The sequence below is a fragment of the Dromiciops gliroides genome, chromosome 2 (genome assembly GCF_019393635.1).
Source record: "Dromiciops gliroides isolate mDroGli1 chromosome 2, mDroGli1.pri, whole genome shotgun sequence".
Taxonomy (NCBI): domain Eukaryota; kingdom Metazoa; phylum Chordata; class Mammalia; order Microbiotheria; family Microbiotheriidae; genus Dromiciops; species Dromiciops gliroides.
In genome coordinates, this window is record NC_057862.1 from 49011241 (window position 1) to 49027133 (window position 15893).

The following is a 15893-nucleotide window of genomic DNA, read 5'->3' on the forward strand; positions in this document are numbered from 1 at the left end:
AAGTACCGGGTCACCCCCCCCTTATGGCTTCTCTACCCAGAGTCCATTCTATTCCATGTGTCAGGCACTGTCCTAGAAACTGAAGAGACAAACCAGAATGGTCACACGGATACCAAGAAGTAGGGGGCCAAAGCCTGTTCCTGTGATTTCACTGGTATGGCTGGTGACTTAGCCAGAGTCACACTGCCAGTAGATGTCAGCACTTGAATCCAAGTCTTCCTGCCTCCCAGACCAGGTTTTTATCCACTACTGGAGCTGTCTACTGAATGTGCAAATAAGTACATAGAGAATAGTGTAAAACAATGGAGGGAGAGGCCCACTTTCCTAATGAGTAGGAAGCTGGGAGGTTCCAAGACAGGTGAGAATAGGGAGCCTTCCAGACAGAAGAGACACAGATTGTGCAAAGGAGGGGAGAAGGGGGTAATGCTCCCCAGGGGGAACAGGAAGAAGGCCAGTGTGACTAGAATGTAGACTTTGGCAGGGGAAGTGTTAGGGCCTCGGCCTGGAAATATGGGCCTGGGCCAAAGTGGGAGGGGCTCATGTTGTGTCCCACAGAAACTTCATGAGTGGGTGAGGGACTTGGCTGGCCTTGGGCTTCATGAAAGCCATTTTCGAGGGTGTGTAGAGGCTGGAGGCAGGGAGATCAAGGAGAGAACGACCGCAAGAGGGACAGCGGGAAGGAGGCTGGAGAGCTGCCCCCTTGCAGTCAGGAAGACCCACAGTCAAGGCTTGCTTCTGAAATATCCCAAGCCCAGGCATGTCAATACTACCTTCAGAGACCACCGGCTATGGAAAAGATGCCAGTCGGCAGAGTGAGAGTGAGTCCTACCAATGAAATTAAACCAGTCAAACCCCAATCTAAGTCCAAGTTAACATAGGCCCCAACAAGGGCCCTTTGGTGTGACTAGAGAGAAAAGAATGACAGACACAGGTATCTGGAGAAGCTAAAGAGACAAGACTTGGCAACTAACTGGATCTGGTGGGAAAATCGAAAGACTGGAGGATGTTAACCTAGGTGGGGCTGCCTTAACAAATCAGTGTCATCCACAGTAATTCTATTAGTAACCAGCCAAGTGGCATAGTGCCGAGTGCTGAACTTGCAGTTACAGTTAGAAAGACCTGCATTCAAATCCAGCTTCAGACACTTTGTAGCTGCATGAACCTCAATTGGCCTCAGGGATAACAAGCACCTGGGGGAGGAGGGGTTGCTGGGAGGAGCAAATGGAATACTCTTTATGTTACAAGAAGTCAGCTCCTCTTCATTCTAGGAGCAACATGCTCTACTTCAAAACTAGGTCACCTTCCAACCCTGGAATGGGTGTTAGAAGTGAAGCAGTGGAAGGAGAAACTCTGGGGACTTGAGTTCCTGATGGAAACCTTGCTGCTCCGGGTCTGGCAATGAGCCAGGCCACGTTCCTCACTACCCAAGGAGTGGCAAAAGACAACCAGCAGCCTGGCTGCCTGCACCAGGGCAGCCAGAGCTCTCTACCAGTCACAGCTCCCCTAGGGCATGTGCTGAGTGTGCTGCATCTCTGGGATCCTGGCGTGCAACCCAGAGGAGGTCCTTAGTAAATGCCTGCTGAGTATAATGACCTCGGTTATTTCTCCCAGCAGCTCTGCTGGGGGAGTATTATAGAGAGAGATTATGATCCCCATTTTAGAGGGGAGAAAACTAGGAGCTTGGTGAGGCTAAGTGACCCAAGGTCATAGAGCAAGTGAGAGGTGGAGCTGGGATCTGCACAGATCTCCTGGGTCCAAAATCAGTGTTCTTCCCGCTCGGACTCACCGAGGCCTGCCAACAAACCACCCAAGAGTGGAAGGCCTCTTCCTTCTCCTTGAATCCCCTCTTACTTGGCCTGTTCACTGCAGCAGAATACCAAGGGGCCCCAGGGTTTCCCCAGAAGTTGGGAGCAGCACTCCACAGGGACAGAAAAGCATACCAGAGAACATCTGGACCCCTCCCTGAGAATCTCTTGGCAGCTGTCAAAAGGCAGAGACCTGGGTACACGATCTTCCAATATAACTTCAGAAGACATTCAGAAAGACTGCCTTTCTAGAAGCCACATGCTAATGACCAACAACTACGAGGGAATGACTCAGGTCCAAGTGGGCACCCCTCTTTTACTGACCTCCAAAGGCACCCCAGACACTCAGGCGACACACCAAAAAGGGACCCCAGGCCATGTTCTGAAAAGACATGCTCTCTCTAGAGCGTGGGGTGGGGGCGAGGGGATTCCACACAGACAGGGGTTGTGGACTTGCCTCTGAAGAGGAGTACCCTGAAGAGTATCTGGATTCCAGTTCTCCATCACTAAGAAAAGAGAAAGAGAATAAAATACAAGGGAGAAATCTGGAGCCCAGTCAACTAGATGGAGAGGAAGGAGAAAGAGGGCCCTGGACACAGGCCAACTCAGCATCCAATGGCTTCTGGTTGGCACTGAAGGCACTCCCAGGCCAGGTAAGAGGTGCTCCTGATGGCATCATCCTTCCACACCACGTTAACTAAAGAACAGCTGTGTCACATTCTGGGACAAGCCCCATCGTTTAAACAGAAGGATGGCTGAACTCCACAGAATGGCAGGACCTATTAATTCAGAAGTCAAGCCCTCCTTGGGAGTTCCTATTCCCAGAAAACAACTGGGAGGAATCTAGACTAAGTCTCCATTGTCTCTCTCCCCAAGTCCCTCCTGCCCTTAGAAAAAGGAAAGACTCACCTGTCTGAATCGAGAGACACCAGGTTTTCATCTGCACTTTGGTTCAGGGCAGCATAACCCTTATTAAACTTCACTGACCTGAGGGGACACAGGGACACGGGGATAAAGGACAAAGATAACAGCATGGAATGAAGTAATATCATCTTATGTAACTGTGAAAGTACAGAATTCACCCAACACCCCTGATCTCCCTCTCGTAGCAAATGTATAGTACATGGACGTCCTGCGCATGGATATACTGTGAACTATCCAAAAGAGCAGAGTCCTAACTGCCTCATTGCTCTGGCTGCTGGATTTACCCTCATTTTCTTTTTTCTTTCTTTTTTTTTTTTTTACATATAAGGTATTTTATTTTTTCCGTTACATGTAAAGATAGTTCTCAACTTTTGTTTATACAACCTTTACAATTTCAGATTTTTCTCCCTCCCTCCCCTCCCTCCCCCCTCCCCTAGACAGCAGGTAATCTGATATAGGTTATATCTCTATATCTATACACACACACACACATATATATATATATATCCATAATAACATTAATCCTATTTCTGCATTAATCCTGTTATAAGAGAAAAACTCAGGGCAGTGATGCAAAACCTCAAAATAGAAAAAAAAACCAACAGCACCCAAAACAAAAGAAATAGTATGGTTCAATCAGCATCTATACTCCACAGTTCTTTTTTTTTTTTTCCTTGGATTTGGAGATCCTCTTCTATCATGAGTTCCCTGGAACTCTTCTGTACCATTGCATTGGTGAGAAGAATATAGTCCATCACAGTAGATCAACACTCAATGTTGATGATACTGTGTACAATGTTCTTCTGGTTCTGCTCATCTCACTCATCATCAGCTCACGTAAGACCCTCCAGGTTTCTCTGAACTCTTCCTGCTCATCATTTCTTACAGCACAATAGTATTCCATTGTATTTATATACCACAACTTGTCCAGCCATTCCCCAATTGATGGGCACCCCCTCAACTTCCAATTCCTTGCTACCACGTAAAGAGTAGCTATCAATATTTTTGTACATGTGGGTCCCTTTCCCTCTTCCATGATTTCTTTGGGCAAAAGCCCTAACAGTGGTACTGCTGGGTCAAAGGGCATGTACAGCTTTATTGCCCTTTGCGTACCCTCATTTTCAAAGCATAAGCTCCCCGATTCAGAGAACCTTCAAGTCAAAGGGACCTCATCTGGTGTGAATGCCAACAAAGTGGCCGTCCAACCTCTGCTTAAAGACCTCTAGTGACACGAAACTTACTAACCCCTGGTGCAGTCCACCCGACGTTGGGACAGCTCTAATGGCTAAAACGTCAAAGATTAACCATTTATTTAGCCAGTGAACAGAGCAGTGACATAGTATGTGACAACATAAAGAGCAATGAAGACTAGAGTCCCGGCCATGAGTCTCACTGGATTACTCTGGGCAAGCTGATTCACTTTTCTAAGTCTTGGTTTCCTTCTTTGTAAAATGAAGGGACGTCAACCCTCACTGACTCCATTTCTCCACTACTCATGACTCCTCCTCAACCTTTTGCAAACCAACCTCCTTCTATCACCACCACTCCACTAAATCAACTCTCTTGAAAATCGACAATGACCTCCCAAGAGCCAAATCCAATGGCCTGTTCTCAATCTTCATCCTTTTGGCCCCTCTTTCAGAATCTGACACTGTGGACAATCCTCTCCTGGGTCTCCTCTGGCCTCTTGAATTCCTCCTCTGAGGTACCTCTTCCATTTCTGTTCATCTTCTATTCCCCAAGGCTATCCCTTTGGTCCTCTCCTTCTAGGCTCTCTCCCGAATAATCTCTCCTAGTTTCAAGTGTTCTCTGTCACTCTGCCTCCCAATTCCAAATCTATAATTTAGTGCTGACCTCTCTCCTAGGCTCCACATCTGCAATGACACCTCAAGCTCATTCTTTGCTGTCAGAAACCTTGAGATTGAGTCCATGCTTTAAATACAACCTGTGCGGCACTAGGCAAGTCATTGATCTTCTCTCTAGGCCACAGTCTGCTCACGTACACACTGACGGGGTTGGCCTGGGTGATGTGTGCTTCGCTCCAAGGATCTGGGAATGTCAGGGAGCTACTAGGTGTAAAGCTCGATGCATCCGTTCTATTCCCAACAAGCCACTCGCTCTCTTCTTGCTGTTCCCCCGGTTTGGTTGGTGATAGTGCCAGTCTCCACTCTGACCATTCTCTTTCCCTGCTTCCTGCATCCTGTCACTGTCATCCACGCTATTTTAGCGGGATTTCTTCGATGGCTGTCCTCATTTCTTTTACCAGGGAGAGCTCCTAAAACAGCCTTTCAAGCAGCCTCTCCCCATGCCATTCTCCCCTCCATCATCCCCCAACCTGACCAGATCAACAGTGTACATCAACTTTACTAATGCAGAACTCTGATCACTACACTCCTAATGGAATATTATTGTGCCATAAGAAATGACAAGCAAGATAATTTCCGAAAAGCCTGGAAAGACTTGTATGAACTGGTGTATAGCGAAGTGAGCAGAACCAGAAGAACACTATGCACAGTGACAGCAATATTGTTCCATGAAGAACTGTAAGTAACTTAACTATTCTCAGCAATACAATGATCCAAGACAATCCCAAAGGACTAATGATGATGCATACTATCCACCTCCAGATAAAGAACTGATATTGATTGAACAGAGACTGAAGCAAGCTATTTTATCTTTTCTTTTTTTTCTTTTATTTGAGAGTTCTTATACAAAAGGACCAATATGGAAATGATTTACATAATTGCACATATATAACCTGTATCTGACTGCTTACCATCTGGGAGGGGTAGGGAAGAGGGAGAGAGAGAGGGAGAGAAAGAAGGAGGGGGGAGGGCAGAGGAGGGAAGAGAGAGAGAGAGAGAGAGAGAGAGAGAGAGAGAGAGAGAGAGAGAGAGAGAGAGAGAATGAGGAACTCAAAACTTTAAATAAAAATCTTTTAAAATTGGGGGAAAAAAACCCTTACCTCTCCCCTGAATCCTGGTTCCACTCTCCCCTGGTAGCCTGGATGCCAAGGGATGAGATATTCTACTCCCCTCATATACTCCATCTACACTTCAGCCCAGGACTAGTCAAGTCTTTGGAACATTCTCTATGCCTCACTATGGGCCCCTGCAGACACTATTTCCTATGTTCAGAACACTTTCTTCCTCTTCCTCTTCCTCTTCCTGTCAGTTTACAACCATCTTTTCTATGGAGTCTTCCCTTATCCTCCCAGGAAGAAGACATGGAATCATATTTTAGATCTAAAAAGAAGCTGAGAGTGCAACCACTCTAACTGCCCACTCATGTCCCAGGTTCAAGGTCTGTCCCTGCTATGAATTATGACACCTTGTTCATACTTCTCTGAAGTCCTAATTACACTTATTTTGTAAGTATTACTGACACTGATTTAGTGAAGCAGCTCATTTAACCCTCACCACAACAATACAGTCTTTTATTGTGCACATCTTATTTAGATTCTTTAACAGCATATATTGCTCTTTACCTTCCAATCTGCACTAGCACATAACTCAGGGCCTCTTTTCAAGGATTCACAAAACAGCAAACACTTATTAAGTGCCTCTTACTGGAAATGCTTTCTGCTCTTCCTAGATTCCTCCCCAACAACACCTCCCCAGTAACTAAGAAGAAGGGGAGGCCCCAGAATACAATTCCTTCTCCCCTTGCTGGCTTCTCTCTTACAATATCACCCTGGATTTCTATAACTTCTTGACTCTAAAGCTTTTTTATTTTTTGGTAACCTATATTATATCAATCCCCCAATGCAGAAAGGTGGCCATTACTTGCACCTAAGTATCCTCAACTCCCATCCCAGTACCCCGAGGCTCTACTGCCTAGGGAGTCCTAATGGCCATCCGTGAAAATACCCTGGCCCAGAAAAAGTAGAACAAACAGGAAGTCGGAAGGAACCTTTTCCCTGAAGAGTTGGGATGGTGTGAAGAGGCTCCCATCACGCCTTTCCTCCGAAGGACAGCCTTTGCCAGATCCCGGTGTTTCTCTGGAAAATTAAGGAGCCTAAGTCAATAGGCTCACTTTTCATGAGGTTCCTACTCCTAAAGCCAAGGGAGTGACTCCAAGGTAAACTGAATGTTATCTAATTTTGAAACACTAAGGCAATCTCGGAATTGAATAAAACAGAACCAAGATAGTGCAATTCAAGTACTGGGGAAGGAGAAAGTACTGATATCACAGCAGTGAGGAGATGTCACTCTGAGGGGCCAAGTACCCGCCCTTACTACTTTGCCATCTTCTCCCCAACCAACAGCCAGGCTCATTCAAGACTTGGTGAGAATGCCCCCATCTTTCTTCCCTTCCAGAGGACTCTTGCTATTCATTTCGGTCTCTTGTGGCTTCCTTTCTTTTCCTTTTCAAAGTTGCCCTTGTTTACACAGAGGTCAAAAAGGTAAAAACCCCCAATTTGGCCTTACACTCATTTGGCAACGGGGCTGGACTGCCTGCGATGAGGGATGCTGAGGCTGCACTAGCTTCTCTCTTCCTGGCAAAGTCCATGGAGACCCGGACCTCTGGTTCCTGTCTCAGCTGTGCCTCTGACTACCAGCGCCACCCGGCGTCATCTGTCAAATGAGGGGGCTGCCCTAGGAGACCCCCCAGGTCCCTCACGGCCCTAAATCTAGGAGCCCACATTGATGCTTACATGGGAGCCAATGAGAATGAAGCCTAGAGCACTCACGCAGCTTGGCCTGGATGGAAGGCATCCTCGTCATGATGTACGGTCCTCTCTTCTCCACTGCCTCCGGCGCCCAGTCCACCCTCTTGTAGGCACCGGCCACCTGCGGGGCGAGCGCAGTTTGTTGTTGACCGGCCGAAAGCGGCCTCCTGCTGCGGGGAGCTTCCCACGACAGGCTCATCTGGGGTGTCCCTAAAGCGACGACACCCCCGGGAGCGCTTGGGGCACCTGGAGGGCAGGTGGAGACTCAAGGGGTGAGGGCGGGGAGAGGAGGAGTGGAAGGCGGGGAGGAGGGAGAGGAAGGTGCAGTGGGGGGGCTGAGAAGGCGGAGCGGAGAGGAGGGAGTAGGCGTATGGAAAAGGGGGGAGGGGCGATGATGGGGAGGAATATAATGGGAGGGAGGCGGGTGGGCAGATGAGGGGTGGGTGGCCTGGGCAGGGCAAGGCCCGGGGGGGGGGGGGGCACACTAGAGGGCGGGGCTCAAAGATCGCGTTACGCGGGCCTGGACCCGGCCCGGGACAGCACCTGCCCTGCTGCCTCCCTCACCGGCCGCAGCCCCCGCCGGGTCCCGCGGTGTCTCGGGCCTCGGTTTCCCCCTCAGCCCCTCTCCCTCCCCGCAGCCCCGGGCGCGGTCGGGCCGGGCCCGAGCTTCCTCACCACGCCGCCGGGGGCCCGGCCTGGCCGGGGTCGTGAGGGTGGGGCGGGGGTCCCGGCCGTTGGCGCGTCGCGGGTCTCGCGCGGCCCGTGGGTCGCCATGGCTTGGACGGGCTCCCCACGGGACAGCCGCTCGTCGAGCGACCAACGAGGCCGCCGCAGCCGCAGCGGGGCCGCCCCCTCCCACGTGACCGCGCCTGCGCCGATGTCAAGGCGCCCCGCCCCCCGCTGGCCGGGGCTGTCCTTTACTTTTTTTTTTTTTTTTAGTGAGGCAATTGGGGCTAAGTGACTTGCCCAGGGTCACACAGCTAGTACGTATTAAGTGTCTGAGGCCGGATTTGAACTCAGGTACTCCTGACTCCAGGGCCAGTGCTCTATCCACTGTGCCACCTCGCTGCCCCGGGGCTGTCCTTTAGCAAGATGGCTGAAAGCAGGCCCTTATGATCACCAGCCTTCTCTCTATGGTTGGAGGACCAATTTTCTCTCTCGGAGATGAAAATCCTATTGAAGGATATAAATCGACCAAGAAGTCAGCGTCGGTCTCCTTAGATAAGGCCCTGGGCTAGTCCGGCTCTGTCAGAAATGACTTTAAATTGACCTCCCTGTCCCTCAGTTTCCACATCTGTCAAATGGTGATAAGACTTAAGAGTTTATAGCCATGGAAGGTTAGAGCCGGCAGATTATCTGGTCCAACTCGAAGCCCGAGAAAGGGGAGTGACTTGTGACAAACGTACCAGAGGTGATGCTCGACCTTGTTCAACACTTGTAAAGGACCTACTACGTTCAGGGCCGGTACTAGAAGTCCCCACAGTGTGTGGAGGGGTGGGTGTGGGGGATGGATGGCGTGATGGAATTATGCATTATATACTAGAGTATTAGTGTAGTCAAGACAAAAAAAAATGAGACAAGAAGCCACTATAATTTTTTTTCTTAAAAATATGTGGTTTAGGGGCAGCTAGGTGGCACAGTGGATAAAGCACCAACCCTGGATTCAGGAGGACCTGAGTTCAAATCCAGCCTCAGCCACTTGACACGTACTGGCTGTGTGACCCTGGGCAGGTCACTTAACCCCCATTGCCCGCCCCCCCCCCCAATTAAAAAAAATATGTGGTTTAAATAAATTTTTTAAAATAAGCGGTTTTTGGATATCTTATTTCTTACATCATCATAGGTATCCCAAGTATTTCCTCCCTTCCCCCTCCCAGAGAGCCATCCTATATAACAAACTACTTTTTTAGAGGGAAAAAATTTCACAACTCATATGTGACATGTGTGGACCTCCTACCTCCACGAAGGGTCGAGTTGGAGATGTATTCTATCTAGTCGTTTGAGCGCTGTTTCGACTTTTTGGTGAGGAGTTCCTTTTATTTACATTGTTGCCTATTGGGTATGTTGATTTCTTGGCTCTGCTTACTTGCCATTTCATTTTTCAGTTGACTTTGCAGATAAGGAAACCGAGGCAAACAGGGTTAAGTGATTTCCCCAAGGTCATAGAGCTAGTAAGTGCCAGAGGCCAGATTTGAACTCAGGAAGAGGAGTCATTCTGACTCTAGGCCTGGCACTCTATTCTAGTGCCACCTAGCTGCCCGACTTATTTATTGGGGAATGACTATTAATATTATATATGTTTATTAATTGTTTATATATCCTGAATAGCAAACCCTTATCAGAGAAATTTGATACAAATATTATTTTCCCAATCAGCCATTTCCTTTTATCTTAGGTGCATTACTCTTTTTTTTTTTCAGGACAGTGAGGGTTAAGTGACTTGTCCAGGGTCACACAGCTAGTAAGTGTCAAGTGTCTGAAGTCATGTTTGAACTCAGGTTCTCCTGAATCCTGGGTGGGTACTTTATCCACTTAGCCACCTAGTTGCCCCAGGTACATTACTTTTGTTTGTGTGGAAGCTTTTCAGTTTACCTTTTTTATCTTTTGTGATTGCCTTCCTCTCTCGTTTTCTTAAGAATACATTCCAGGAGGATAAGACCTCCCACGTACCACCTTCAGGATAAGATTAAGATAATGAGGAGATAAGCTACTTCAGTCTCCCAAATCAAAACACCTCCCTGGTGCTTTCCCGGTGGTCATCAGTCTCTCAATAAAACTTGGGAAACTAAAAAGAAAAAAGAATACATTTCTCCCCCGTAGTTGTAGATGTCCATAATCTGTTTCTCTTCTCTTCTAATTTAATTTAATAGTATGTTTGTTAATAGTAAGGTTAAGCATCCATTTAGAATTTATTGTGGAAAATGGTGTCAGATGTTGGTCTAAGCCTAATTTCTGCCAGAATGATTTCCAGTTTTCCCAGCAGTTTTGATCAAATAAGGAGCGTTTTCCTTGGCAATTTGTTTTACACTTATCAACCACTAGGTTATTGAGTTCTATTGTCTCTGCTTCTCCCTTTTCGAGTCTTTTCCATTGATCTCTCTTATTTTTTAACCAATACCAGATGCCTTTGGTGACCACTGCTTTATAATATAGTTTGAGGTCTGGAAGTACTGTTTCCTCTTAGTCCTTACTTATTCATTTTCCTTAATATTCTAGATCTTTTGTTTTTCCAAATGAATTTTGTTATTATTTTATGAAATTCTATAAGGTATCTTCTTGGTAATTTGATTGGTATATCATTAAAAGTGTAAATTAAATTTGGTAGTATTATCATTTTTATTATATTGGCAAGACCTAATCATGAGCACTAAATATTCTAACAGCTACTTAAGTTGCTCGATTTCTTTTGTAACTGAATCTATGTCTTTTGTGTGCTTTGGTAGGTTGATCCCCAGATATTTTATTAATTTTGTAGTACTTTGGAGTGGGATTTTCCTTTTATTGCATCTTGTTTTGTTATTATTTTGTAGAAATGATTATTTTTGAGGATTTATGTTGTAGCTCGAAATTTTGCTAAAGCTATCATCTCAATTAGCATCTTTGATGGATCCCTAGGATTTTTCAAGTAAACCAATATATCATCAGCAAATAAGGATAGTTTTACCTCCTCTTTACCTATCTTTATGCTTTTAATTTCTTTGTCATCTTACTGCTGTTGCTAATAGTTCCAGAACTACATCAAATAATAGTGGGGAGGGTAGGCATTCACTTCAGTACTTATTGTAAAAATTTCTAGTCTGTTTACATTGCTTTTGGTTCTAGATGGATGCTTTTTATGATACTAAAGGTCTTTTTATGCCTATACTTCATGGTATTTTTAGTCTAAAAGAGTGTTGTACTTTGTCGAAGACTTTCTTCATCTCTTGAGATGATCATATGGTTTTGGATGTTTTGGGTTTTGATATGATTATTATGTTTTCCTAGTGTTGAACCATTTTTGTATCTCTGGTATAAATCCTACTTGGTCGTAATGAATGATTTCTTGGATAAATTACTGTGGTTCGTCAGGATTTATTTAATATTTATTCGCTGATGGTATTGGCCCATAGTTTTTCTTGTGTTTTATCTTTCCCTGGTTTAGGTATCAGGACTATATTTGTCTCATTAAATGGATTCTAAGAAGGTGCTTTCTCAATTTTTGAGATTAATTTGTGAAGTACGGGTTACTAACTGTCCTTTAAAAGTTTGATAGGGGCAGCTAGGTGGTACAGTGGATAAAGCACGGGCCCTGGATTCAGGAGGACCCGAGTTCAAATCTGGCCTCAAACACTTGACACTTATTAGCTGTGTGACCCTGAGCAAGTCACTTAACCCCCATTGCCCCCCCACACACAAAAAAATTGATAAAATTCTCCTGTGAATCCATAGAGATTAGAAATCTCTCCCCACCCCCCCTTCCTCACTCTGTTTAGTAGTTCCTTTACAGCTAGATTTATAGTATTTCTTTTTCTGAGATTAGGTTAAGAGCACTAATTGGATGTCAGAAAGTTTGGGTATCAATATCTTTTGTGTTCTTAGGTTTGTTAGCATATGACTGTACATAATATGTTCTGATTTTTTTTATTTCTCCTGGATTTGCTGTGATTTCACTTTCCTCATTTATTTTGTGGATTTGATTTTCTTCTCTTTTATTTTTCAATCAGATTAGCTAAGGTTTTTTATTACTTTTATTGGTCTTTTCAAACTACCAGCTTTTGGTCTTATTTATAATTTCTGTGGGTTTTTTTGTTTCTAATTTATCCATTTCTGCTCCAGTTTTTAATATCTACTCTTTTGTGCTTATTTTTGGTTTGCTGCGTTCATATTTTTAAAAATGCATATTCAGGTCATTATTTTCTTTTTTGTTTCTATTTTGTATTGTTTTGTATGTTATTTCATCATTAGCATTTCCTTTTACATAGTTATAGTTTCTATGATTTGTTCCTTGACTCTCTCATTATTTAGGATTTTATTGTTAAGTTTGCATTTAGGTCTATATCTTTTGTTTGTGGTCCCTGAAATAATGACTATTTTTATTGCTTTGTGGTCTGTAAAGGATTTATTAACCAAGTCTGCTTTTTTTAAAACATTGTAACATCTCTATGCCCTAGGATATGGGTGATTTTTATAAAAGTTCCATGTGGTGCTGAGAAATATCTATATTGTTTTGCTGTCCCTCTTAAAAGTCTTTTTTTTTTTTTTTGGTGGGGCAATGAGGGTCAAGTGACTTGCCCAGGGTCACACAGCTAGTAAGTGTCAAGTGTCTGAGGCTCAATTTGTTTTGTTTTTTTTTGTTTTTTGGTGGGGCAATGAGGGTTAAGTGACTTGCCCAGGGTCACACAGCTAGTAAGTGTCAAGTGGCTGAGGCTGGATTTGAACTCAGGTCCTCCTGAATCTAGGGCTGGTGCTTTATCCACTGTGCCACCTAGCTGCCCCCGGTTTGTTAACTCTAGTTTTTCCAGCAATTTGTTCAGTTCCATATTTTCCCTTTTATCTTTCTGTTAGACTTATCTAAAAACAAGAAAGGGATATTGAAGTCTCCTGTTGCTATTGTGTTACTATGTCTTTTTGTGGCTCAGATGTTTCCTTTATGAATTTGGATGCTAAGGTTTTTGGAGCATTTTGGTTTACTACTAGTATTGGTTTGTCATATATGGTTCCTTTTAGCATAAAATAGTATCCTTGTTTATCCCTTTTTATTTTTTAATGTTTTCACTTTGTTCTTAGATTCACTTGCATAGTAAACTTTTTCCTTCCCCTCAGTTTCATTTCATGTATTTGTTTTTCAAATGTGTTCCTTATAAGCAATAAATTGTAGGTGTTTTTCTTATTCAATCTGTCACTTCCCCACAGCACCCCCCCCCAATTTTACTGGATTGTTTAATCCAGTCACACTTTTACATTTATGAGTTAGGTTTCTATTTTCCTCTAATATTGTTTTTTCAAGTTATGATTTTTCTCCCTCTTCTGCTGTAAACACAGTACCATGTGTCACTATATTTTCTTTTTTTTTCTAATAATACTCTATTTTTGTCACAATATTTTGATTGCAAATCCAGCTCAGTATTTCCAACTTAAGCAACACAACTGCACACCTGCTACATGCAAGAACAAAACTGATGGATGATAGGTTTAGAAACCAGTAGGTTCACAGGCTCATAGATCTGGGAGGTACCACAGAAGCCATCTAGCTCAAACTCCTCATCTTACTGAAGAAACAAACCCAGGAGGTTAAATGACTTGGTGAAAACCACACAGGTATGGAAGTACCCAAGGCAGAATTTGAACCTGGGCCCTCTGACTTCAGAACCACTCCATTTTCTATTGCACCACACTGCCTCAACACTTTCATTCTGTAGAAGTCATCAGGGTCATCAAGCTCACACAGAATTTAAATAACAAAACTTTCCTTGGCAGTACTTCCTTCCAAAGCTGAAGGGATTAAAGAAGTGAGCACTGATTGTATTCTAACTTTCTGAAAGAACCAGCATGGGTACTATAACATAGACTGACAAGGTGACTTAATAAAGCCAAGATAGTAACACATCATCCAGGGTGTTCCCAAAGTCTTAGTGCTGTTTAAAGTTATTAAAGTTTAAAATGGCACTAAGACTGTTAGGGCACACTGTATAGTGTCACGTCCTGGCTTCTAGACTCAGAACAAATCCTAGGTTCTGCAAGATGCCTTTCCTGATTGCCCTTCCCCCGTTCCCTTGGAGATGACCTCCCAAATTACTGTATATAGCTTGTATGTACAAAGTTGTTTGCACTTTCTCTCTCCTTAGCATGTGAGCCCCTTGAGGGCAGAGACTGTTCTCCTCTCTTTGTATCCCCAACACCTGCTGGTTATTGATTGTCACATGGTTAATAAGTTTTGGAGACCAAGGGCTGATAATACCAAATCCTCTAATATTATTCCTACTGCACTATGCTATATCATGATACTTGGGAGATAGTACCAGATTTACCCACTCAATACTTTGAAAGATGGTCTTATCATTTGGGCATATCTTCTGTTACAGCACAAAACCCCTTCACTTCCATCACTCTATCCTATCCCCTTTCACTCTTTGCTCCAGCTCAAGCACCGCCGCCCACCTCTCCTCTCATCCAAAGCCTTCTGTTCCCCCAATATATAGGTACACTCTGAATTTTTCCTATATAGAAATATAATTTATGGGTACTTATCTCATACCTTTACTACATTACAAATTCATTAAGGGCAGGGACTACTATATCCTCAGCACCTTAGTGAACTGCACACCCTGGGTGTTAGTGTTCGTACAAAATAGTTTGGCAATAACCACAAACAGCTATCCTTCTGGCATGCTGCGCCATCTTTTTGCCACTGGAGGGGAAAACTTAGTCAAGACTCAATGAAAATGTTACAAGGGACTTCCCCTCTAAAGTCACCTTCCATCAGTTTCTCAGTTATCTCCAATGTAGCTGATTATTTACATCTCCTCCTTTAGAAGGTGAGCTTCTGAAGGGCAGGGACCATGTTTTTGCCTTTCTTTGAGTCCCCCAAACTTAGTAGAATGAGTGGTGCATGGTAAACATTTAAGCTAATTCCCCTGAAAAAGGGCAAATTACACTGGGTGGGTCAAGATCATGCCTGGGGTAAAATGCATTATCTGCCATTCTCCCTCTCCTAGGCATCAGTAGTAGTCAACAGCCCTTGATGCCAGGGAACTGAATGAGGTCAGACCGTCTCAGCAGGGTGGGGGTAATAGGAGCTTCTTTTTCTTCCATTAAACTGCTAACTTTTACATTTTGTCCCTAGAGTTGTGAAGTCAAATTCTATCAATTTAAAGAATTATTCCTCTGGACCATAGGAAAGCAGAGCATCCTAAAATCTGAGAAGGGACCTTATAGACCACTTGGTCAAAAACCTAGTACAGACAAGGAAACTGAAGAGCAAAGAAGGTATATTTCACCCAAGGTAATAGAACTAGTTGCAGCCTATCTCTTGATTGCCAGTCCAATGATCTTTCCAAATCAGCTTTTAAAATCATGTTAAGTTTAGAATGTCTTTTATAATTTATTTACATGCTAGCATAACCCTGGGATAGGAATGGTTTGTGGAGGATGCTAAAATACCTAATGTTTCCACTCTGCATAGGGAGACATCTTCAATGCTGGGACAAAATGTGTATAATCAAGTAGCTCCATGCTGTCACTTTTTTAATGAGACATCAATGTCCGAACAAGTCCTCAATGCAGGTGGTCAATCTTTGGGCACCACTCATTAACCCAATCTCCTTCCTCCTAACCAATCACTCCACCAAGGTTTTTCTAACGACACTGGCCTACTATAGCTCCAATTTGGAGGTTTTCTTTGTGACTACAGGAGGCCTCACCATCTTGTATGATGTGATTATGGATTTGAGTCAGATTAAACTCTGAGGATGGGGTCTGGAAGGTACCCAGCCCTGCCCCAGTATAGTTAGTTT

General features: G+C 44.2%; 1 protein-coding gene across 2 annotated transcripts in view; it reads right to left on the reverse strand.

Moving 5' to 3' along the window:
• FAM219B (family with sequence similarity 219 member B) overlaps window positions 1–8253 on the reverse strand; it is a 12973-nt gene extending 4720 nt beyond the window's left edge. For both annotated transcript variants that reach the window (XR_006354688.1, XM_043981609.1), the window contains exons 1-5: window positions 8077–8253; window positions 7423–7522; window positions 6642–6729; window positions 2715–2792; window positions 2263–2311 (exon numbers count right to left, since the gene is read on the reverse strand). Coding sequence is in view for 1 of the 2 variants with exons in the window: in XM_043981609.1 (XP_043837544.1) it covers window positions 2263–2311; window positions 2715–2792; window positions 6642–6729; window positions 7423–7522; window positions 8077–8175 (414 nt within the window). In the remaining variant the exon portion in view is untranslated. The remainder of the gene's footprint in view (window positions 1–2262; window positions 2312–2714; window positions 2793–6641; window positions 6730–7422; window positions 7523–8076) is intronic.
• Between the last annotated feature and the right edge of the window lie 7640 nt (window positions 8254–15893).